The sequence below is a fragment of the Asterias amurensis genome, chromosome 13 (genome assembly GCF_032118995.1).
Source record: "Asterias amurensis chromosome 13, ASM3211899v1".
NCBI classification, from domain to species: domain Eukaryota; kingdom Metazoa; phylum Echinodermata; class Asteroidea; order Forcipulatida; family Asteriidae; genus Asterias; species Asterias amurensis.
In genome coordinates, this window is record NC_092660.1 from 8,000,118 (window position 1) to 8,025,307 (window position 25,190).

The 25,190-nt window shown below is 38.5% G+C and overlaps 1 protein-coding gene across 3 annotated transcripts; it reads left to right on the forward strand.

Moving 5' to 3' along the window:
- Positions 1 to 714: 714 nt before the first annotated feature.
- LOC139946124 (neutral amino acid transporter 9-like) lies at positions 715 to 24,534 on the forward strand. Of its 3 annotated transcripts, none has more exons than XM_071943738.1 (15): positions 715 to 822; positions 4,330 to 4,522; positions 4,929 to 5,027; positions 5,222 to 5,372; positions 6,556 to 6,647; positions 7,338 to 7,495; positions 8,061 to 8,228; positions 8,833 to 8,925; positions 10,081 to 10,224; positions 13,288 to 13,395; positions 14,763 to 14,869; positions 18,377 to 18,481; positions 18,953 to 19,101; positions 19,830 to 19,919; positions 20,678 to 24,534. In XM_071943738.1, exons 2-15 carry the CDS (start codon positions 4,350 to 4,352, stop codon positions 20,850 to 20,852), a joined length of 1,812 nt encoding a protein of 603 aa, XP_071799839.1. In that variant the 5' UTR covers positions 715 to 822; positions 4,330 to 4,349; the 3' UTR covers positions 20,853 to 24,534. The 3 variants fall into 3 exon arrangements, with proteins under 3 accessions (XP_071799839.1, XP_071799840.1, XP_071799841.1); XM_071943739.1 differs by lacking the exon at positions 14,763 to 14,869 and adding an exon at positions 16,808 to 16,914; XM_071943740.1 differs by having other exon boundaries at positions 791 to 822; positions 4,336 to 4,522.
- Positions 24,535 to 25,190: the final 656 nt, after the last annotated feature.

Below are 25,190 nucleotides of genomic sequence, written 5' to 3' on the forward strand. Positions count from 1 at the left end.
CCATCAACCAGCACAATTTTTATTATCGAGGTATTTTTTTATCAACAATAGAATAGTCTATTTCCTTGATTGAAACATAGCCCCTATGGGTGGGAGGAACTATGGCAAAAAAAAATAACATGTAAATGACCGTGGAAGTAAATTACCGATGTGGCAGGACTCCCCCACCCCTCCCCCAAAGCCATGATTATGTGAGTGTAAAAACTACGTCAATATTATATTTAATAGCGCCCTCGTTTGAATCAACTTCGGTTCAACTTCCTGTGGGGAAGCGACTGGGCTCATCCTCCCCATTGGGGGTGCACACTTAAAATCTTTGTTGTTTGTTTTTAATAGTGCAGTCAACCATGTAGGAATACTTGAATGAACCATACCAGAAATAGATCAAATTAATTTAAAATTTAATATTTTTTTATGTCTCCCTTTACTTTTTATTTGTCTCTGTATTTAGTTAGGCCCATAGGCCGTGGAGGAAAAACATTGATCTATGTATGAGTTATGACCTATAATAATAACTTTCACTTTTTAAATTATTAGGTTTGCCAGCGTCAAATTATACAAGGACAATGAACGTTAATAACGTTATTTTCCCATTAATTGCTTAACCTTTGCTACTGTCGCTGATAATTAATGATAAAGTTGACTTGACCCGTAAATGAACTTGTCATGTTTTGAATGCATGGAGTTTTTACACAGTAATTCATTTTGACTCACCAATGACCTCGGCCCAGACGTCACCTCGTAGTAAGTAAACATCGTAACAGCAGTGCCCCAGACTCGTTTCAGTGATCGCAACTGCATCAGCTGGAGTGTGGCGGTAAGGTATGTAGAACAATGGATTTTGAGTCATTTTAGGGATTGGTTTTTATACGATTAGTGTATGATTTATGGTGAACAACATTGAAAGTGTTTATTGTTGTTCAGAAAGTGTCATTTCATAAAAAAAATCATATTGTTTTTCGATACTTTATTGTGCTTCCGGTGCCCCTTTGGTGGGTGTGTTCAAAAGAGTGTTTAACCAGTTTCGTGAAAAAACCCTAAAATGCCCTTTGAATTTGATTTTAAATGAGTAAACATTCAAACATCACACCATAAATGCCAACTCCCACGTGTTCCCTGTGTTCCCTGTGTTATAATTCATCTTTTGAGTATTCAGGACGATCCTTTAAAGTACTTTTTCTTGAAGTTTGTTTATTAAAAATTCTATTTAGTTAGGCCATACGAAAGAAAAGTTAATTTAATTACAAACAATTAGTTTGTTTTTTAGCAATTCATTCACTGTCCCTGAATGACAGCAGAAGATACAATCAAGTGAGGTTTGTGAGGGAGGACACCATGTAATTGTAATTAGTCAATATCTCTTATGTTATGAGCTACTTCACACTCACAGTATACTTTGAATTTGATCCTGAAGATGATCACAGAGTAGACCCTGTACAGAGATGCCAAGTCCAGAGGCCAGCTATGCGTGAGATTTTTCACCACCACCCACCCACCCACCCACCAAACATTGTAGATTGCGTTTTTTGTGCACACGAGCGCAATTTGGCAATGCATTGTCGTTAATTTTAATTTTGTTCCCGGTCTGTCCCCAATGCGTGAGAAAATGATTGCTGTGCGTGTGAGCGGAGACAGAGCCCAAATGCGTGAGTCTCACGCCTAATGCGTGAGACTTGGTAGGTCTGCCTGTAAGTGTAACTGGGGTGCTGTATAGCCCTGGTAGGACGTCAGTCAGTGCCACTGCACTGACGTCCTGGGTATAAAGGTTCTTTACAATGCGAACACAAGTTTGACTACAATTTTCTTTATTTTTTACCTAATTTGAGAAGCTGAAATTCCGTTCATATATTTATGGTGTCCCTAACTATATTCTCAACGAGTTCACAGCTCACAAATATATTCATGTAAGAAATTATATATGTTGAAGTTCTGTGCTGGCGATGTTGATCATCGTGTACCACTTGATATTGTGAGCCCAAGTGCGCATGGCTTTGAGTACAGTGCATTATCTTGCCGCTATTCGCCGTCAAAACAGGGTAGGTGCCGTTAACTCGCCTTCAACTCCTCCAATATACATTTTAAAATCCAGGAGGCATAGAATATTCCAGCTCAAATACAATTTTTATAAATTTCAGTTTGAATTTCGGTTACAAATATCAAGGTTTTTTTCTTGTAAAAAAATAAATAAATCCAAGTGTGCAGCAAAAAATCGTCTGTCACGTGCCATCTTGCTTTTTCACAGTGCTTCTTGTACATGTGCGGACAACAGAGGGCGCTTTCCTGCGCGCGTATATTTTTTTTCTTGGGACGGTAGCATGCGCTAATTTATGGTAAAAGGTGGCCTCATTTGTCCTAGGAAAAAAATACGCTTCCGGCCCATGGAGTCTTGGCACAAGACGTCAATGCTCTGTATCGCATAGTTCTGCGCTTTGTGTAAATTGCTCACCGACTTTTTCCATCTGCTTAGTGTTTGGTTAACGCAGGTTGACAGCGATTTGGCTGCAAATAGTAGGCCGCCAGTGATCAGTGCAAGAAAGTGTTTACACGGAAGTTAGTGCACAACGTGGGAACGGAACACGCTAATTTCAATTTTCTTTTCACAAGATATTAACACCAAAGGAGAAAATTCAACAATTTTAAATAACGCGAACTTTGAGTTCCAACTACAAGGAACATGTGAGTAAAAGTTCAGACTCCCGACTTAGGTAGAAATATTTTTAACAGATTTTTGAAAATTTTTCGCAACGGTACGGGACCTTTATACCCTGGACTCCGTCGCGTTGCCTGCAACGGAGGAGTCCAACCTGGGCTAGGGTGCTGTACTCCTTTTTTTGAAATGTAGTCTTTTCTCGGTATGACCGATAATGACAAAAATAAATAAATAAATATTCTCCACAGACTTTTTTTTTAGGAGGGCGGCATGTCGTAATCAAAATGGCGCCCGTCAATATGACGTAATCAAAATGGCGCCCATTTTGATATGACGTCAGCGGACGTGAAAGCAACAAATGCTTGAGAAAACCATTTTCTTAAAATAAAATGTATTAACCCTTGGGCCCAACGGGGCATCCATTTCGGTTGGAACAACCTTATTTTAAAAACTAAATCAAAACTACAATGTGTTATACATTTTGCTTTGTGCGCCGCGCCAATAACCTCAAAGGGATGATCGGCATGCCGCACGTCTGAATTTAGAAAGTGGGTGATAGGACCATGATCGGTCGGTCTTCGTGTGCAATTTTCAAAACGGAATACAAAAATCAAAACCCACATTTTTGGACGATCTTATCCCCAAATTATGGCCCTAAATGATACTTTTTCCATCCAAAACCATTTCCATGAATGATTAGCGGTTCCGCGTTAAGAACTTCGTTTGTAATAAAATAATCGAGATTCAATGATCAATGAACTTTGTCCCGCATCGCGCACATCCTCAATGGGCGAGAGTTGACATGTTTGAACATGATTCGAGGCTGTACATTGTACCATTCTGTACATGCGTGCGGCACTGTGTGGCAGTTTCTTTCTCAGTTTGTGAACGTGCGTGTTGTGTTGGAGTATATCAACGGCCAATCACAGCGTGCGGACTGTTCATGCACAATGCATGCAGTGGGTATTCCCATCGTTGATGGTGTGCGTGGTGTGTGTGCATGGTTGGTTGATGCTTATGCACCCGGCATATAAATACGAACCATGTGGCCGTGTGTACATCATGTTTTAACGTTTGTTTACGATCGCATTTCTGATGCTATAATTTTGAAGTCGGCTCTGGCTTGTCAGGTACTCGTTTGGTCTTATTAAATGCAGTCTAAAACTAGTCTCTTTGTCCTTTTTTGGGCCGGGCGGCCATTAATTTTAGCAGGGCGGCCAATTCTTTGGCAGGGCGCCCTAAATTTTAGGAGGGCGGCCCGCCCTACCAATTTACGTGTGTGGAGAACACTGCGACCGATAATGACAAACTTTTGAAAAAAGGATTACTGCGCCCCAGATACAGGGTCTAATCACAGAACATACTGATTTTGTATTAGTTTAATTAATAAACCATAAGGGAAAATCACTCAATAAATAAACCTAAAAAATTGCTAGGTCAGGATTTGAACATGCAACATCTGGGATTATTGTACATAATTATTGGTGCTCTACCATCTGAGCTACTACTAGCCATAGACCCAATAACTGGGGAGCTGTAGCCTACTCCTCTTTTTTGCAGATGTCAAATTTTCGAGAGAAAAAAGAGTACAAGTTCCCCAGGCCCAGTTAGTGTTTTGTGAATATTTGTATTGATAAAATTGATACTTGGAAATTGGAATACAATCCAATTGTTTCCAGTCACAGGTTGCTGCCGAACGATGACTTCCACTGAGAAGAGCCCACTGATTAGTAACCATGGAAACCAAGATGCCGTAGCAAGCAAGCGCCTCAAGTCTCCGGTTGGTCCCAATCAGTCTGAAGATGATGAGCGTTCATCTTTGGGCGATGTGGAAGCAGATGCACAACGGCTGGAGGACAAGAACAAATCTCTGTAAATAAGATCATCTTCTTGCTTTTGTGTTCCTCGTTAGATGGGCCAAATTTTAAAAGTGTTTACCTAACTCTCTAAAAGTTAAAATACAAACTTATACTCCTGGAAGGCATACAATTCAATAATGTCATAGCGTTAAATTTGAATGAAGACAGTATATTGGGAGAACATTTGTTTTCAAGAGATGTGGTGCAACAGAAAACTGGGTACTGACCCACTTTCACATAGCAGAAATTATTTGGGTCAGTGAGGGTTTCCATCCTGAGGCCTACAATCAATGATTTATTTGGTCTGTGTCTCAGCACCTTTGAGCGAACCGTTGATTAAGTCGCTTTATAAATTGTGATGTATTGATTGATTGGCTGATTTTTAATTGATTGATTGATGGATTTTCATCTGGTTTCAGTTACAGCAAGTTTAAAGAACACATCCCTGGATCAAATTTATCTGGCGTATCCGGTTCAAGCGTTGGTAACAACATCGCAGGTGGAGACAGCAAACGCAGGTACAGTATAAACAGAAATACTCAATGCCCCTGGTCATTGCCTTGGTGCCCTTGAAATGTTCTAGTAGAAATTTACAATTTCACCAAATAGTGCCCTTTACCTAGGGGAAAATGCCTTGGTGCCCTACCCTTTCAAAGCATACATGCCTGCCAGACTCCTTGATTATATTTATTTCCCTTCTCTCTGAATCCAGGAAACCGTTCCACTACTCTTCCGTTCCTACCTACGTGACGGACGACGGTAAGATAGAACATGCTGTAGATGATAAGACTGCCGCCACATTCAATCGCTATCGTTATTACAGCCGTCTTGCTGGAAGCCCAAGCCAAAGTGATAACACACTGGTAAGATATTTTGTGCTTAGAAGCCCTTTTCACACTACTCTATTCCCTGGCGGCAACCATGGGGAATAACGGCTGTCCCTTTCACACTTGGATCACTTCACCCCTGATCTATCCTGGCAAATGGGCATACCCCAAGGAATAGCCACCCCTGCTCTGGAGTAGGGGTAAGCGGTGAAACCTGGGTACTCTTGAAACGTGCAACTGGAACCCTCTGGAATAGGGACACCTTGTGAAAGTGCCCTGGAGAAACCATGGGGTAAAAACATGCCTGAGGCCTCAACAAGTAAGTGGTTCAGCATTGATATTAAAACTGAACAAGCCTCCAACAAGTAAGTGGTTCAGCATTGATATTAAAACTGACCAAGCCTCCAACAAGTAAGTGGTTCAGCATTGATATTAAAACTGAACAAGCCTCCAACAAGTAAGTGGTTCAGCATTGATATTAAAACTGAACCAGCCTCCAACAAGTAAGTGGTTCAGCATTGATATTAAAACTGAGCAAGCCTCCAACAAGTAAGTGGTTCAGCATTGATATTAAAACTGAACAAGCCTCCAACAAGTAAGTGGTTCAGCATTGATATTAAAACTGAACAAGCCTCCAACAAGTAAGTGGTTCAGCATTGATATTAAAACTGAACCAGCCTCCAACAAGTAAGTGGTTCAGCATTGATATTAAAACTGAACCAGCCTCCAACAAGTAAGTGGTTCAGCATTGATATTAAAACTGAACAAGCCTCCAACAAGTAAGTGGTTCAGCATTGATATTAAAACTGAACAAGCCTCCAACAAGTAAGTGGTTCAGCATTGATATTAAAACTGAACAAGCCTCCAACAAGTAAGTGGTTCAGCATTGATATTAAAACTGAACAAGCCTCCAACAAGTAAGTGGTTCAGCATTGATATTAAAACTGAACAAGCCTCCAACAAGTAAGTGGTTCAGCATTGATATTAAAACTGAACAAGCCTCCAACAAGTAAGTGGTTCAGCATTGATATTAAAACTGAACAAGCCTCCAACAAGTAATATGGTTTAGCATTGGTATGCAATTGTACAAACCTCCAACAAGTAAAGTGGTTTAGCATTGGTATTGGAAGTGTTCAAATCAAGTAGATTGTCTCAACATTCACTCACTGCAGTTCACTTGTCTTTAAACTTGTTTTTATTTCATGTTAATATCTTTCAGGATATCCCAGATCACGTTCTACCTCCATTCCTCTTATCTGTTGAGTTACCATTCAAAGATAAAGAAGGCAAGCAAGGAAGCATCATTACTATGTAAGTAATCACGTTAAGAACTGTTTATAGATATAAATAATTATATTTTTATATTAACACTAACATGCATAAGTCTTCCTGCATCGTCGGGATATCAATCTTCATAGACCGATTTCAAGTTAAAATATCTCAATTTTTTAATAAACTGTCATACCTGTCTACGTATTGTTATTTTAACTGAATAAATTCATATTGCAATAGTTCCATAACAAGTAAATTTACCTAACAGTTGGCTTATCCAAGGACCATGCTCTGCATGTGAACACTTTGGAATGAAATGTTGCCAACTGAAACTATGCTAACTAATGGATGTCATGGAGAAAAATTGCTAGACATCACAAATGTACCCACTTAAACCCATCCTTCTCTCCTTCTACAACCATTTTATCTCTTCACTTCCACTCTATCCCAACTGTACCCACTGCAATCCATCTTTCCACCCAATTTGCAAACACTTTAGCCCATCCCTTCCATTCTATCCCAACTGTACCCACTTCAACCCATCTCTCTATCCCTTCCGCTGCCATTTTAACCCATCACTTCCACTCAATCCCAACTGTACCCACTTCAATCCATCTTTATATCCCATCTGCAGCCACTTTCCCCCATCACTTCCACTCTATCCCAACTGTACCCACTTGGACCCACCCACTCCCAATAATCTTGTGTATGTCCTATTCATGTTTACAGATTTTCCATATGGAACACCATGATGGGAACATCTCTGCTGAGTATGCCATGGGCGATTCAACAAGCTGGGTTTGTCATGGGTCTAGTACTACTCATCGGAATGGCCGGACTGACTCTATACACATGCTACAGGGTGGTACAGTCTGTAGATAAATTAGGTAAATTACCAGGCCTCAAAATAATAAAAATACAAGACATTTATGAAGCGCACAATGCAGGAGCCTCTATGCACCAGACATACATTGTAACTTTAAAACAATGACAATACAAATATTATATAAAGCAGTAATTAGAAACATAAAGATTCAAACAAATGAGTATTTAAAAGTCCCTTGAAAACGAACAGGGCCAAGTGGAGGAGAGCCATAGGGAGAAAGCAGGCCAACCCAGTACAGACTGGACAAAGGCCTTAAAACCGACATGATGATGTTGCTGTAGCAGCTGCTAACACATAGAATTCAAACTGCCTCTAGCCACCAGACTAGCTCGGTGTTCTACTGATAATAAATCTGCTCTAGCAATGTTATAGTCCGGGGTTCAAATAATATCCAAGGGATTTGCTTACGTTTTTATCCCACAGAACTCAGGAAAGCACTGAGTGTACATTGCATAATAAACATTAGTAAACGGATAAAACAAATTATAATAATTTATTTTGCTTGTTGTTTAACTCCACAAACGCCGTATTCATTCCATCTATAAATCTCTTTCCGCTCATTCCAGAGAGTGGAGGTAAACTTGTAGAGTTCTCAGATGTTTGCCGAGCCTACCTCGGTCGTTGGGGCGAGTTTACCGCCATATTGTTCTCCTTGTCAGCCCTCATGGGGGCCATGATTGTCTACTGGGTTCTCATGTCTAACTTCATGTACAGCTCAGTCAGTTTTATCTACGGTAAGGGTAACCCTAACAACTTGATAATAATATCAGTAAAGCAGGACAGTACTTTTCAGTACTTAATAGTCTTCCAAATTCTGAAATCTACTCAGCAGAAGTATAAGAAATAGCAAGACAAGTTCTCAAAGAGTACTTCTAAATAGCGAAGTAGATAAACACATGGTGTTACCCCTAACCGAATATACATTGATACCTCACCATGCAATGCCTCAAAACCCACATAACCGAAAACTTGCCCTTTATTGACCTTTTTATCCGATGATACGCTGCAAAATAATCCTCTCCTGGACAAAATGTTGAGGGCGCACCTTATTGTGAACTGCCTGTATAGTGCATGGTTCCTCTTTAAGGGTGTTCATAACATCGATGAAAGTAAAAACATAAATGATGACAGATTCATTTTGTGCACTTGGCGACCCCCCCCCCCCAAAAAAAAAAAGAGTTAACAATAGCACCCTTTAGCGTCCTCTTTCCCATTTTGAAAACTGTGTGGCTGTGCAATCTTATATTTTTCGCTTGAGATATAGTTTTCTGAAGGACTTTAGACCGTTTGGCACTTTAATAGGTTAAAGTTACTTACATGTTTTATTTATTTGTACAGGTCATGTGGCAGGAATCCCTGATGCAGAGAATGCCAGTGCCTTAATATGCGCTATACATAAAAACTCAACAGATCAATTTCATGAAAACATCAGTGAGTAACAATCAGAAATATTATTTCTCCTGCCAGAGTTATTTAGTGGTTGTGGGTTTCAACGTGTGTAAATGCAGAGATCGAAATTAGCGCGAGCCCAGTGATGCTAGACTCGCAAATACAAATTAAACAGTTACGGCCTATGTTTTAACACAGGGTTTGAAATGATCTGATGTTTCAACCTTTTTGACAACGGGGAGTCAAAAGAGATTTGTTAGTAGAATGCCAAGTTCTAGCTGGTTTGCACTCCTGAACTAAACTTTGAAGATAAACAGGGGTTGCACCATGACCACATTGATATGCAAGAAACACAACTTAAAGATCTATTCTTGCCAATATCAGCAACCAATGCAAATCATGGAGAATATGTGTTATGAATTCACTTGTGCATGTTCTTGTGACAAGTTTAGCAGCTGCATTTGGTAAATGTTGCAATTGACTTATTTGAGCGTCGGGCAATCCATGCAGTAAGCTGTTACCTGTATCTGTACAACACATAACCAAAGAATGAATACGTTTTTCGATAAGGGAATCAATGTGTGGTGAAGAGGTTTTCAACTAGTGGTTTAATCCCAATGAGGCCTGGTTCTTGATAATTTTACAGAGACGAAGAAGTCGAGGTAAATTATCAAGAACCAGGCCTCGGCGAGTTTAAGCCACTAGTTGAAAACTGATTCAGCACACTTTGATTCCCATTCATAACTTATACCTTTTCGGTAAAAAAACATCAACACTTATGGTCAAAAAGTAAAATAAATGCAAAAATTATAATTTTTCAATGATTTCTTTCAACACAACACCCCTCCAGCTATGAAATTGTAAGGCCCAGTCAAGGCCCTCGGGTAAACAACTCCTTGAAAGGGAATGCTGTGCGCGTCACGTGTATCGCGTGATGTGGCACAATTGTCTCGGCCAGTACTCTCGACCAATAGGAATGAAGAAACTGTCTTATAAGCACAGGTGCAAACTCGCGCGTCACACCCATGTTTCAACACTTTTTACTGGTGTTATATCATCCGCTCAAACATCCCCATGTGATGCCCTCTCGACCAATCAGAATGGATATCTGTCTTAGGTATTTATGAATTGATTTTTAATTTTCATAAGCCAATTCCAGAGACTGACTCTTTTCCTTCATGTCTCTTTATCATACAGTGACAGATCTTACAGACGAGACGGAGACGATGTTTGATAGAGTCTGGAGTAAAACTCACACAGTGCCTTTATTCTTGTGTCTTCTCATCCTACCATTAGTCAACTTTAAATCCCCCACCTTTTTTACCAAGTTCAATGCATTAGGTGAGTGGTAGAAAGTATGGTTTCGGATAAGAATATTATAATATTAATGATGATAATAATATAGACATTTGTAAAGTGCCTAATGCAAAAACATCTAAGCACGTAAAGAGAACAACATAATATACAATGAGTGAAAGATACATAACAAGATGGGCAGATTACAAATAAGCAGCTTCAAACCAAGGAGTTTTTAACAGAGACTTAAAACGATGTAAAGAACTAGCCTGGCGAATATGCACAGAAATACTATTCCAAAGAATCAGAGCAGCATAAGAAAATGATCTTTGACCATAAAAAATGGAAGAAGCTCTTGTAGTTGTGGTAAGCAATGACTGTGTTATAATTATGATAACAAATTGGAAGGCTAATCCTTACTCTCAGCTGAGAAGCTGAATTGCGAAAGAGGGGGGTAGAAATGCAAGGGCGCTTGTTTGCCAGCCAGCCACATAAACCTGTACATACATACATACATACAAAAATGTTTTATATACCGCCATTTCATCAAGACCACAGCGGTTTGTGATGAAACAGAAACAAATAAACGAAGAGACAAATACAAGTTAAACCAAACCAGACGCTGATATTTTGAGTTTGTCAGATGTAGTTGATCCCAGAAGCAGTGCATTTCCATAGTCCAGTCGTGATAACACCAGAGATCTTACTATGTGGTGACATGTGTCTTTGTCAAGAAAACGACGTATACGGGTGATGTTTCGAAGATGAAAGGTTACACTACTGCACAAGCTTGTGATCTGTTGGGACATAGACATTTGGCTGTCAAAGATAACACCTAGATTGCGGACAGTTTCAGAAGGATGGACAGTTTCAGTACCGATTTGCAGGTGGACATCGGAGGGCATGTTGCGTTTGTTGTGAGCAGAGATGGCTACAAAGAATTTAGTCTTATTGTTGTTTAATTTGAGCAGGTTGTTTGTCATCCACTGTTTAACTTCAGTGATACATGTTCCGAGTCTGGATAATGCAGATTGGATCGTAGCGTGATCAGAAGGGTCAAATTTGAGATAGAGTTGGATGTCATCTGTGTACATGTGGTAGCAGATTCCATGTTTTAAAGGAACCAGGTCCAACGATGGAGCCTTGTGGTAGTCCGAAATCCATCCGCTGAGGCTCAGAAACAATGCTGTTGATGCATACTTTCGTGGTTCTCCTGGTGAAGTAAGATTTGTACCACTTAAGAGCATTTCCTGTCAGGCTGATCTCATTGGCAGTCCTCTTTGTCAGAATCTTGTGGTCCACCGTATTGACGGTGCCGAGAGGTCTAGTAAGACAAGGAACACGGCTTGCTGATTGTGGAGACACTTCATTATATCATCCTTCACAATAAGTAGGGCGCTCTCGGTACTGTGTGCAGTACGGTATGTAGACTGTAGATCTTCGCCAAGGTTGTGATTGGTCATGTGTTCGTTTATACAGATGAAAACATGTTTCTCGATCAACTTGGAGAGGAAAGGAATATTAGCAACGGGACAATAATTTTTCAAATCGTTTGGATTCAAAGATTGCTTCTTAATGATTGGGTTGGTCACAGTCTGTTTGAGTAAATCAGGGAAAACTCCTGTGGACAGAGACATGTTAATTAAGCGAGTAATTACAAAAACATAACTGTTCTGTTTGAGATACCATGTGGGAATAGGATCAAGAATACAACTTTTGGATGTGGCCTTATTTATAATAGCATTAAGAACCTGGTCTGCACTTAAAGGTCTAAATTCAGAAATGGTGCATAACACAGAGTTTTCAATTGATTCATCAAAACAATTATTAAATTATACATTGTTGAGTTTGCAATTTACTGTGGATATTAGACACTTTATCACAGAAAAATACAGAAAAGTCATCGCAAAGATTCTTTGTGAACTCATGATCAGGCAATATCTTTTTACTGTTATTAAGAATCCCATTTACTATCTTAAACACCGTTTTTGAGTCTGCAGTTTGAAGTTGAGTTTTGAAATGACATTTCTTTGACTCGTCGAGCATTGAGTTGACAGTTTGTTTTGCTCAATGAACATTTGATGTGAAACTTCCGATCGACTTTTCCGCCACTTTTTCTCAAGCTTTCTTGGTACACGGAGTGCTTGATGAATGTCAGAGTTGTACCATGGCTGTCGTTGTCTTGTACTGCGCACCTTTTGAGAGATAGGTGCGTAAGTATTAAGAGAGTCTGTGACGTTCTCAAGATATTGAACAGTGAAGGTGTCAATATCAACCTTTGAATCCAGGAGCAGTTCAAACTTGGACGTAAGATCAGCATGTAAAGATGATTGATCAAAGTTACGTAAATTGCGGGTCGATCTGACTTCCTTTTCAATGGCCGGTTTGTTAATGTCGAGTGTACAAAAGATCATGTGATGATCCGAAAGACGAGTGCCGATACTGGTGTTCTTGACCAGTCTGTCCTCTGTCCAATAAGCAAGGCTTGATTACAAAGGTTTTTGATATTTCTAGAGGAAGGAAAATCAGAGAGCACAGATAAAAACCCTTGTGGCTTAAGAGAGAACCAACGCCCAACTCTACTCACAATAGGCCCGAGTCAGGAATCGAACCAGGGCCACAGTAGTGAGAAGCGAGCGTTTTTACATACAAGCCACTAACGACACCAAAACTATTTACCTCCAGAGATAGCACAGGTCATGCTACAGTGCATTATATCAACAATGCAATTTTTCTGCACTACATGTACATGTAGCTGTGTAAGTGGTAAGCGTCTAGTACAATGGAGTAAACACGCATACGAGCAAAACGTCATTGCTAACCTGTGAAATCTGCTTGTCATAGACGTGGAATTCCCTGCTTCTATAAGCGCTGACTCTTTGCTTACAGTAAGCAGAGCCATGGAACCTGGCCCAGCTCATGCTTTGTTCGGTGTAACTAAGCGAAACCCAGGGTGTGATTTAACAGTATTATTTATTATATTTTATTTGAGAAAACTATAGTTCTTTATGATGTTAGACCAATAACTTAAAATTCCTGTCATTGTTTTTCAATCATTGGCTAACTAACCATTCTAATCTAATGTGCTCTTTCTACGTTGTGTTACAGGTACACTATCCGTGATGTTTCTTATTGTGTTTGTGTGTGTTCAAGCAGCACAGTTCGGCGGTTTCCATCTTGATTTTGAAAATGAGGAGTCTGTGCATTACGCAGCACGTGAGTATGGCATCAATCTGACATTGAGACTTACAGACATCGACTATTACACGAACTGAGCATACCATGTCATAACCAACCATAAAATTCAGGCAAAACAGTGTGAAAATTCAGGGACAGCTTGGTGTGAACAAAAGAAAATTGACAGAAAGCAAAAAGAATCTTCAACTCTTCCAACAAACAAACTGACAAGATGACAAATTAAACAAAGAGTCATTTCTTACATTGATTTATTGGATATAATTTTATTGACTATTTTGATTTTTAAATTTTTGTTTTGCAACAAGAATTGTAATATGGCTAATTTCATGGAGCTTTTAAACTGAAGAAATCCAACCAATGACCAACACTTTCATTTTGTATTATTTGACTAATATTTCAGCTTTTCGTTCTAAACTCTCAAAGCTTGGATGACATTGGAAATGTATTGTTTGAAAGAGATGGTACAATTTGAGTTAAAACTATTCAAAAGAGGAATTTATGTAAAAATCACAGTAAGATGTTCAGATATTTGGTTTGGTGATCTTGTTGAAAGTTGCAGAGTGGAATGACCTTGTGGTCACAGCCTCTGTTGCCCCTGGTATTGGCCTTAATGCCCCTTCAAAACTTCCACACAGACTTTGAGATTGCTCAGTGGAACTGCCCTTAGCAAAATGAAAACGGCCTTGCTCTCTTATCTCATCCGAGACCATAGCGGCCAGAAATGGCTTGTATAAAAGTGCCCCAAAATGACTGCAAAAAAACGACTGCAAGATCTACCCTACTTCCACTTGATCAGAAAGGTGGATGTAAAGGTCATGACATGAATTGACTTCTTCCAATGCTTCCCATTTTATCATAGTGTCTATGTTTTTAAAACAAAAACAAACATTTGTTTTATGTTACTTTTTCAAGGAAAAAACAATCAAAAACAAGCTGTGTCTTGGCGTATGGTGATAAATCTACATAAAAAATGTTTCTAAAAAGTTAAAAGATGAAATTCCAGACCCGGAAGGTGACAAATACATGTATGTTGAACTTTATGTTCTCTGCAATGCAGCATTCGAAGTCATATAAAACATTAACAACTAGTAGCCATCGAACTCAATTTTCTCAAAATCATGGGCAACCATTGTGGCAATTTTTGATACTGTTTTGAAATTGAACCTTTTTTTATAGAACCAAAATGTTGTACCATTTCTTTTTTTTCTTAAATTGCAGCTAATACATGTACTGTCCTATTATTTTGTTATTTTGTTCTTTTATTTTCAATAATAATGACTTCTTGTTTTCCTGTCTTCCTTTGCCTTGTGCTGCCACACTCATGATCTTTGCATTAAAACCACTACCCATAATGCACTTCATTGGTTACCATGGCCACCCATCAGTGTACAGCGTGCATTTCCCAGCATTCAGTGGTATGTTATCACTAGGTTTCTTCATCCATAATGCCATCTCGTCCATCTTGCGGGGCCAGCGTGAACCGGAGAACAATGTAAGGTTTGGGGCCCTTGGGGGGGGGGGGGGGGGGTTACTTAAAGGTGTTGAGGTCCACTCAACTTTTTTGAACTTTCGAAGTAATCTGCATTTACTCAAGTTTTTATTGTAAGCGGTTCGCTTTTTCATTGAAATTTGTGTTAATTATGCAACTGGTCTTGATGTATATTTTGTGAAGTTGATGAATTTGATGTTCATTTTGTATCTGTTGGAGGGGGGGGGGTAAATACTGGTGCAACCAACTGTTTCGGCTAACTTTAATATACAGGTTGTGTGTGGACAAATGTGTTGAATTTGAGTATGTTGAAGGGTTGGGGAGATCACATCTGCATTTCACGCCATTTCACTTTCTCACTTGAAAGATTTGAAGACTTGTGTGGAGAAAAGACAAACAGATTGTAATGTTGGGGATTCGAACCCAGGGTCAGAATAATGCTGGTCATGTACTCTGATGTCAAGTCGATATCTTTGCTGAATTCTGTAGAGACTGTAGTGGCCACAACTGGCTTGTAGCAAAAAGCCCATAGCAACCGCAAACGGCCCATAGCAACTGCAAATGGCCACAAGATTTGATCAACGACCAAAAGGACGTATGGTACAATTGCAGCAAAATAGTTAATCGAGAAAGGCCCTGCAGGGTCAAAAACGTCAGGCCATTAAAAAAAAAATGCAATTTATCAACATGTGCATTTCTTAAACAAAACAAAGTTTCTTCATCGCATGTTAACTCCAAAACTAGATGAGTTACAAAAATTAACAATGTTATCCATGTGTGGGCAAATGGTGATTGGTAAACAGAAATGAATGGTCTCTGAACGGTTAACATGAAACCCATACATACACTGACATACATCCATGTCTACATATCACGCTGAGTCAATCCACGCCATGCTATTTTTTAGTTTCAATCAGAACACCATCACTGCTTTTTAGGCAACTTATTTCAACCTTTGTTTTCCTTTTTGTTGCTTTTAGTTGCTTTTAGTTTTAGTTGATCGTGACTACTTCTTTTCTTGCATGCCAATCATGCTAATACTCTGATATTCAACCAATCACATTGAGAGCATCTTTTAATAGCCTACTTCAGTAGCTGTCATTGGTCAGATTGGATGCTGAGATTCAATCATGCCTTGCTCAAGGGCACAATCATCATGGCCAGGATTCAAACCCACACACTGCCACTGTTTACTTCTGACATCACCAGAGTTTGGGTCAGATTGAACTAGATCACTCGTCGTTTCATGCCTGTAGTATGGATGCATGTACAGACACTTTTACATTTACTTCGCTCACTCTAAAACAACTGTTATCATTGTTAAGAGCACTGGAATTCAAAACTATACCTTCACATCTGACTTCAACTTGGTTGAGGTTTATTCTGGCAAAAACCTGGGACCAAACAATTTCATGGAGCTGCTTGAGAAAAAAATATTGCTCAAAAAACTTTCCGCCGACCAAAAATAAGCAGGATACCAGCCACAGATTGTACATGTGCAATAGTGTTTTGGCTGGTAGCCTTATTATAGTAAGCATACATCATTTTAGGAAGAAACTATAAATAAATAGTAAACTTCCGGGTACAACCATGTGCAAAACTCTTTTGTGGGAGTGTTGGCTCTGAAGACAAGCAGAGTATAGGCCTACTGTTCGAATCGCCGAGACCAAACCGGCTCTTTTCAGAACCAACACTCCCACAAAAGAGATTTACTCATGGTTGTACTCGCAAGTTTATTGATTATTTATAGCTTTTTTCCTAATAATGTAATCCACACCATGCAAAGCTTCAAACAATACTTAAACGTAATTTTGTTTTGCTCAGCTATGTTTTGTGCTTAAAGCAGCTCTATGAAATTGGGTCGTGAATGGTTTTTTTTTTTTTTTTTTTTTTCTCTGGGGTTTATGATTGGCGTTTTGTGGTTGGCGTTCGATGGAGCAGTGTTTAGTGGAAGGTTCCCAACGCTCAGTGGCATCTTAGCGTTGGGTTATTTCATTCATATGTGCATCTCCTCAATCCTCCGGACTCAAATTCATCCAGAAAACAATGTGAGTTGGTTAGGACAAATTTCAGCAATTATGATTATGACAACAGTAAAGGGAGGGTGTAATAATACTAATAACCTAAGGGTGTATCAAATCGCTCATTATTTTGTCCTGCAAGTTATGTGGAGCTACATGTACATTTTTAATTATATGAGACCTATTACTTTAAAGGCACTGTACACGTTTGGTAATTGTCAAAGACCAGTGTTCTCACTTTGTGTATCCCATCATAAGCATAAAATAACAAGCTTGTGAAAATTTGGGCTCAATAGGTCATCGAAGTTGCGAGTTGCGTATGACACTCCAATTAGATTGTTCTGACGTGGACCCAATCATAAGGCCTGCAGTAAGCATTAATAACTTACATGTACTAAGCACGAACAAACTTGCTTAAAGGGAAGGTACACTATTGGTAATTGTCAAAGACCAGTGTTCTCACAGTGTGTATCTCAACATATGCATAAAAGAACAAAACCTGTGAAAATTTGAGCTGTATTGGTCATCGGAGTTGGGAGAATAGGTGAAAGAAAAAACACCCTTGTTGGACGAATTTGTGTGCTTTCAGATAGGAATAAAAGACTTCTAGCTAGAAGTCTTTTTGAGAAATTACCTCTTTCTCAAAAACTACGTTACTTCAGAGGGAGTCGTTTCCAACAATGTTTTATACTATCAATAGCTCTCCAATGCTCGTTATCAAGTCAGTTTTTAAATTAATATTTGTTTTGAGTAACTACCAAGCGTGTACCTTCCCATTAAAGTACATGTAATGGGTATCAAGGTACTGTGGTGCAATATGCTGCCAATCAAACCAGGAACACCGGGGTGAACCTCTTCTCTTTATGATTATTTGTGTGTATTTACATTTACATAGGATTGAAACAATCAAGCAGTTCCAAAAACCAAAGGTATACTTTGCCTTTAGAATAAGCTCATTGTCGGGTTTTGTATTAAGTTTCTTTAGTGGGCCCTAATTTTAAAAGATGTTATTAAGTAATTGTTTTGAAAAATAGCTTAGCGTAGCAAAAAATGGGCTACCAACTATTGCTAAATAAACTATTGTTCAAACAAATAGCTGGTTATATTTATTTATTTTATTATTATAATTTTTATTATTACAGTTGTACGTATCTGTTAATCTTCACAATACCTTTTACTTTGCTAGTTTATTTTGATATCAGAGTAATATTGGGGTATTTCTAATATCTGGCTGGTCTGGATACTAGATTTTTTATTTTTATTTGTAATACTTATTTGTTTATTTTGCAAGCATGTCATTTTTAGTATTACCTATGTGATACTGCCGACCAATGTTCGGTGCTTTGAAACTGATTAAAATATTGCAAATAAATTAATAAATAAAGAGGTTTGTATTCTTGGGATCAGAAAACTTCCACAGACAATGATTCACCTTCTCATTAGCTCAGATGATCTTTCAGACTACAATGGGTTTTTTTCTTCTTCACAGGGTCGTGATATGACCATTGCCTACATTCTGGTTGCAGCTACCTACACATTTGTTGGGGCCTTATTCTATGCTACGTTCCCGCTACAGAAAGATTGCCTTGCGGATGTGAGTATTATTACTATTGTTATCATTATTATCATTAGACAAAGAAATAGATTCCATAATAAGATCAAATTTAAAATATCAATTTAAAATACTACACCAAAATTGGGGCAAGCATTCTCAGAACAATTAAGGGGAACAAATGATTGTTGTGGTAAAAGCATTAACACATGTGCTCTAACTCAAAACCACAAAAATAAACATACATATGTATACAAAGAAGAAGCACAGTTTAAAAATGCTTAAATAATGACCAATGAGTATTGTTAAGGTTTTTTGTTTTGGGGTATTTTTTTTTTTTGGGGGGGGGGGGCAAGGGGGGGGGCAGGGTAGGGTGAGGGAAGTAAATTCATATTTCAATCCATGGAGTTTGAATCGCAGAGTTTGGTTTGGTACCTGTTTGCATTCATGATGCTTGTATTTATTTTATATTAATTGATTGGTTGACTTATTATTATTATTTTTTTTATGCAGAATTTATTAGATAACTTCCCCCATGGAAACGTACTAGCATTCACCGCTAGGCTGTTTTTGCTCTTCCAAATGGTGACACTCTTCCCTCTGTTAGTGTTCATCTTTCGTATCCAGTGCCTGGACCCGCTGTTTGGACACGCATACCCAAGGTACGTTACTCTTGTATGTATGAGATCTTGGGGTTCTAAGGCCATGTCCGAACCGGTGGCTTCAATATTGGCTATGACTGGATCGCTGAAAAGTTCTTTCTATTCTTCAATGATAGCCAACAACCATATAGCCGTAGTTGAAGCTGATTCAACCGGGATAAGCTAGAGTTGCTGCCTCTTGTCAGAAATCCATGTTTATTAGCCTAAACATCTGATGTCAAACTTCGAGGCTCGTGAATAACGCCAGATACCAGCCTTGAGCACCTGTTGGGATCCTGCCAGATGTACCTTTGACCTCGCATCCATTCACACATGCAGTCTTGAATATACATACAAACATTATGCACACGTAGCAGCAGACGATCGAAAGTGCTGGTGTATGTAGCTGGTGTATGTAGCTGACAAACTACAGCACTTCGGAGCAGACCAATCATAATGCAGAAATTGAAAGCTTACATCACTTCAAGTTTATCCACTGATATTAAATGAGCCTGTAAGACCAGTACCTGTCTTTATCCTTGCAGACAAGACTTGTCCTCAAGGATATCCGCAAGTTGCGGATAAAGACAGGGGACCAGTCTATGTGTTTGTTAGCATTGTGCATGGTGTGTCAGACGCTAAGCTGCTCTGTAGATACACATTGGTGTGTTAACAAAACCATATTCACGGTTGTGAAAATGGTTTAAACGGACTTTATTCCAGCTGTTTTATTATCTTCTTGTTTGTAGCTGGAAGCATGTCCTTGGCCTCAACTTTATACTGATGACTGTAGCTGTGTTATTTGCCGTCTTCCTACCACAGATTGGTACCATAATCAGGTAAAGTTGTTAATTGGTGAAGCCACTTGGAGGCCATGTTACTACTCTCAAATTAAAAGTGTGTTTTGTGTTGTGTATTTTTCACCAGGAACACAGCTAGGGTAAAGTATAACTTTTATTAATGTTTGGGACAATGACTTGCATAGTCATACATTAAGTACCACTTAAGGTTGATTTCCTCCGACTGTAGAGACAATTGCTACATGTATGTCAATGGTTCAGGGCAAGGTTTTGCACAGCACCCTCCAGATGAGCAAACCTTGGTACATGTACCCTTGTGCCATATTCATTCATTCAGAATTGTGTATGGGTCTCCTTAGGATGACTAAAGCAAGCTACATGTAGTCGAAACGTTCAGACCAATTCAAGAACTGACTCTGCGGTAGTACAGTTAATCATGATCCTATAAGCTAAAGTAGTAGTCCCAGCCTATTTCTATACCATCCGCCCAGGTAGTAGTTAAAAAGCAAGGCAGTTCTTTGCAGAACTGAGAAGTCTCCCGAACACCCGAACAATCTACTCCGCGGTAGTAGAATAAAGCAAGAAAGTTCTCTAAAGAACAAACTCTACCTGGCAAGTAGATATACACATGGTGTTACCGAAAACCAAGTACATATGGTGTTCTCATACAAATTAGCTCCACAATACCGTGCAGTAAAATACTGAATGTTAAAGTGCCTTGAGCATCACTGAGTGACTGATATGAGCACTATATAAGAAGCCACTATTAACAATATTTTATTTTCCTGTTTTCTCAGATTCTCTGGAGCCTTCTGTGGCCTGGCCTATGTCTTCACTCTTCCCTGCGTTGTCTACATGTTGGAACTAAAGCAACAGAATAAGCTAACCTGGCCAATCATCATCATCCATTCCTGTATTATCGGACTCGGAGTCGCCAACTTTGCAGCTCAATTTGTCCTTCTTGCCATCTAATGATGAGACCAATCTAAGTCAAGTCTTCATGTTAAAAAAAATCAAGGGTACAAAAAGACGTTGAATTTCAAGTTGGATACATATGCACAAGTGCTGAACGCTTCCATGGCTGCACTGCCATTTTGGGGCTCTGGAAGCGCAATGTTTTGCACACAAAGACATGGAAAACCTGTTTTACTTTGATGTCTTCGTCAATGATGTTCACACTTTGATGTCTTCGTCAATGATGTTCACACTTTGATGTCTTCATCAATGATGTTCACACTTTGATGTCTTCGTCAATGATGTTCACACTTTGATGTCTTCGTCAATGATGTTCACACTTTGATGTCTTCATCAATGATGTTCACACTTTGATGTCTTCGTCAATGATGTTCACACTTTGATGTCTTCGTCATTGATGTTCACACTTTGATGTCTTCGTCAATGATGTTCACACTTTGATGTCTTCGTCAATGATGTTCACACTTTGATGTCTTCGTCAATGATGTTCACACTTTGATGTCTTCGTCAATGATGTTCACACTTTCTCTGACAGGACTGCATGGTAACATTTTGCAATATGTTATGGGCTATGAATATACCACTTTCATTGAATGCTTACTACTGGAGTCCTGCTGTCTTTAGAACAGAATATACTTATTATTTGAAATTAAACAGATTCAATTCAATTCCTGCATCCGGCGACCCAGCAATTTTGGCACAGCCATGACTTTGGTTGGGGTGAGGACACTTGTATTGCAGATTTATTTAATGGTTATTTTGGTGCACAGGGTTGTTGTATCCCAGTGGCTTTTGGGGTCAAATGGGAACGTTCTGTGACCTGAAGTATTTTTAATTTATAGACTGTCCACATCATGTACTTATATTGAATGCCATTACAATTTACTTGATTTCTATGCAATCAGTGAATAAAACTGTTGCCAAAATATAAATAGAGTTATGGTGCAATTACAACGAGGCATTATTAAATATTTTTGAAGTCTAGGGCTCCATTTCACAAAGAGCTAAGATTGATCTTAACTGCAACTCACTCTTAACTGCGAATGTAAGCAAACTGTGATGTAACAATACAAATGGTAGTAGCACTAAGGTAACAATGGCAACACAACTTGGGCATAAAACAAAAAGGTGATGTTGGCGTAACCAGACCTACCCTAAAAATACGGCCGACCTGTATTTTTATTTTTTCAAGGGCAGAAATTTAATGATAAAAATCTATTTAAGACATAAAAATTTAAAAAATGTCATCAAGAGTTTAAAAATATACTCTTTGTTGCGTGTAGCCTTGTTTTCTTTTGTTATCTTGTATACTACCGGCTAAAACAATTAGAAAACATGTCATTTTCGTTGCTCGGAGGGGGAAAAAAAATCCCTACCTACCTACCCTATTTTTTGTGGGCCCATTACGCTAACATAACATATACTTTTTTAGACGAATCTTAGTGCTTTGTGAAATCAGCCCCAGGAACTACTTAACGGTAGGGTCAAAGATTGGTAAGTAATCCAAAAATGAATGGCCATAAAAACCTACTAGATGAGAAGCACTGCAGCTGTTGATATTATATTCATAGGGTGTCGCGGCCGAGTGGATAAGAGCACCGAACTCAAGCTCTGGTGCTTCTGTTCAGCAGAGTGTGGGTTCGAATCCCCAGCCGTGACACTTGTGTCCCTGAGCAAGACACTTTACTGTAATTGCTTCTCTCCACCCAGGGGTAAATAGGTACCTGTGAGGGCAGAGATGGTTCTTGTGATTGATTTAGCCGAGTAGCGCATATTAATGTTGCACAGGCTGCATACTCCCCACCAGGGAGCTGAGATGGTTTAAGGAGTGATTTAAGGCCCAGTGACCAGGGGTAATAATGTGAAGCGCTTTGGGACGCCCTCCGGGTGTGAAAGGCGCTATATAAAAATGAGTTATTATTATTATTATATTATTTCGAGAAAGGATTCTTTTCGAAGTATTACGGTTTGGATAATTTGTCACCCCCACAACATTTGAATCTGAGAAATGATTCATTCATTAAACGCGGATGGATCCAACGTTCTTCTAAATACACTGTGACAGTTTTCTTGCTGTTTTCTCAGCAAGTAGACGCTGTATTCAGCTGATACTTTCACTTGTGACATTTATTCAAACTTTCTTGATAATTTTTCCCAACAGTTCAGCAATATTGATAACACCAATCTATGATCTTACCTTTATCAACTCATAATAATAATACTAATTATAATTTACTATTTATATAGCGCCAAAACCATCTTTAAAAAAACTTAAAGCATTTACTTTGACTAAATAGTCGTCCAAGAAATATTGTTTAATTTTATCAAATTTGTAGATTCCTGTGGAATGGAATTAGCAAATCCTGTATTGCACAGTTAGTTACATTAATACCTTCTTATTTTATTTTGATGCAATTTCTTTTACTTTTAAGCTTTTTAAGTACTTTATTTTACTTTTCGAGTATTCCAAGAAGATAATATTTCTTTTTATTCTGAAGTTTCCTGTTCTTGCAGGGCTTTGTCTTCAACTTCTTAAAACTACCTTGAAATTTAATCAGTACTTTCAAAGTCTTTGCATAACAAACGAATGTATTTTGCACAAGGGCAGAATAATTCATATGTTGATTTTTTAAAAGCCCCTTTAATGACAAAGACAAAGGTGGTGGTGGGGCTAACGCCAAGAAGGGATTACTGGGTTGTAAATAAAGGTAACACTAGTAACCAGTTATAAGATGCTGTGTCCATACAGAGCCAAATCAACTTTTCACAGATTCATTATAAAATCAAAGTATAATGTTTGGTTGTGGTGTTTCCACCTCACCATGCAAAAGAGTTCCTTTCTGTCATCTTGACCCTTGTACTTCTATTCACCACTTCTCGATCTGTTAATTACTTTTTTTCTGTACATTTATGGTGTTCATTTCGGGTCACTTAAATAATGTATGTATTCTTGTCAGGTAAACAAGACATTGCTTTTTTTTCAACACAGTTTCCATCTAGATTTTCAGGTCTTTAATTATTGTATTTTCATTTATTTAGTCAAAGTTATATCTGTTCCCTCTAATTTATGTCTAGTAAAATTGCAGACATCTTGCATTCCTTAAAAGTCTACTGCCTACTTTGAACAGAATGCAGCATCTGATGCTGACATTTTCAACTATTGTATGTCACTCTAAATCTAAACTGAATGTCCATTAAAATGGAATCCTTTAAAAACTGGGCTTTGAACAAGAATCCATATATTGGCATCTTGAAATAGTCTAATGTCATGCATGCTTTCATGATTTCCATGTTGGTTTCTACATCTACATTGTATTGTCATTTATTTAGTCAAAGGTATATGTACCCTCTAATTGATGTTGAGTAGAATTGCCAAGTAGAGAGATCGACCCCCCCCCCCACCCCTTCAAATATGCAAAATTTAAAAATATAAATGCACAAATGCATGTATAGAGACATATTTGGAAACTGAATGTAAAGGTCCCTAATATAACGTATCCAAAATAATAATACATCAGCGGAGAGGCACTTGTGGTGGTGGGGAACTCTTTGTCACTTAATAAAGTGGATTCACATTGAAAATATTTGGACTGAACCTTTACATGTTATGTATTATAGAAATGTTGTAAACATAATTATATTGTATATGATCAATAAATCAAGTTATTTTCATGAATTATATGGAAAGTGAGAGTCGCCAAATTGACAGCAGAAGACGATCAGAGCATACTGATCGAAACGTCGAGTTAAACCAACAGATCTTTTCAGAACCACTCCAACTCATTAGAGATTGTCATTACATGGTGTTACCGCAAACCTTTCTTCCAAATTGTTTGTTCTAGTTGTGAAGCCAAGTACTCTCAGAAAAGTGAACTCGACCATTATACTAGCCAAGTACCAGAAGAAGAGATGACAAAGTAGGAAGTTTTAGTTTTTAGATGTATTAGGAAAATTACAGATAATTATTATTTATTTGTTCTGGTTGTGAAGCCAAGATTTCTCAGAAAAGTGAACTTAATCACTATACTGGCTAAGACCTCTATGGAGAGAAGACCAGGATGGAAGTTTCAGTTGTAGATGTGGGAGGAAAACTGCAGAGAATTCCAGGAAAAAACATGCACTTGGGTAGGGACTGAAACCCAATCCATATAATAATACAACGATATCGAAGTCTTGTATCTACCAAACTTTTTGAATGATATGTTATTACATTGATGAATTCTGAGACCCAATTATTTAGCACCTTCTAAGGGTTTATAAGATGCTACGGTGCATAAAGCAGCCACAGCCAGGAACACCGGGGCGAACCCCTTCTCTTTTTAATAAGTGCACTGG

What these genes read in the sequence shown, in the direction of transcription:
- LOC139946124 (XM_071943738.1), top strand. Translation starts at nt 4,350, where the DNA reads ATGACTTCCACTGAGAAGAGCCCACTGATTAGTAACCATGGAAACCAA. An exon ending in GAGGACAAGAACAAATCTCT is followed by an intron (nt 4,523 to 4,928) that starts GTAAATAAGATC and finishes ATCTGGTTTCAG; the next exon opens with TTACAGCAAGTTTAAAGAAC. An exon ending in CAGATTGGTACCATAATCAG is followed by an intron (nt 19,920 to 20,677) that starts GTAAAGTTGTTA and finishes CTGTTTTCTCAG; the next exon opens with ATTCTCTGGAGCCTTCTGTG.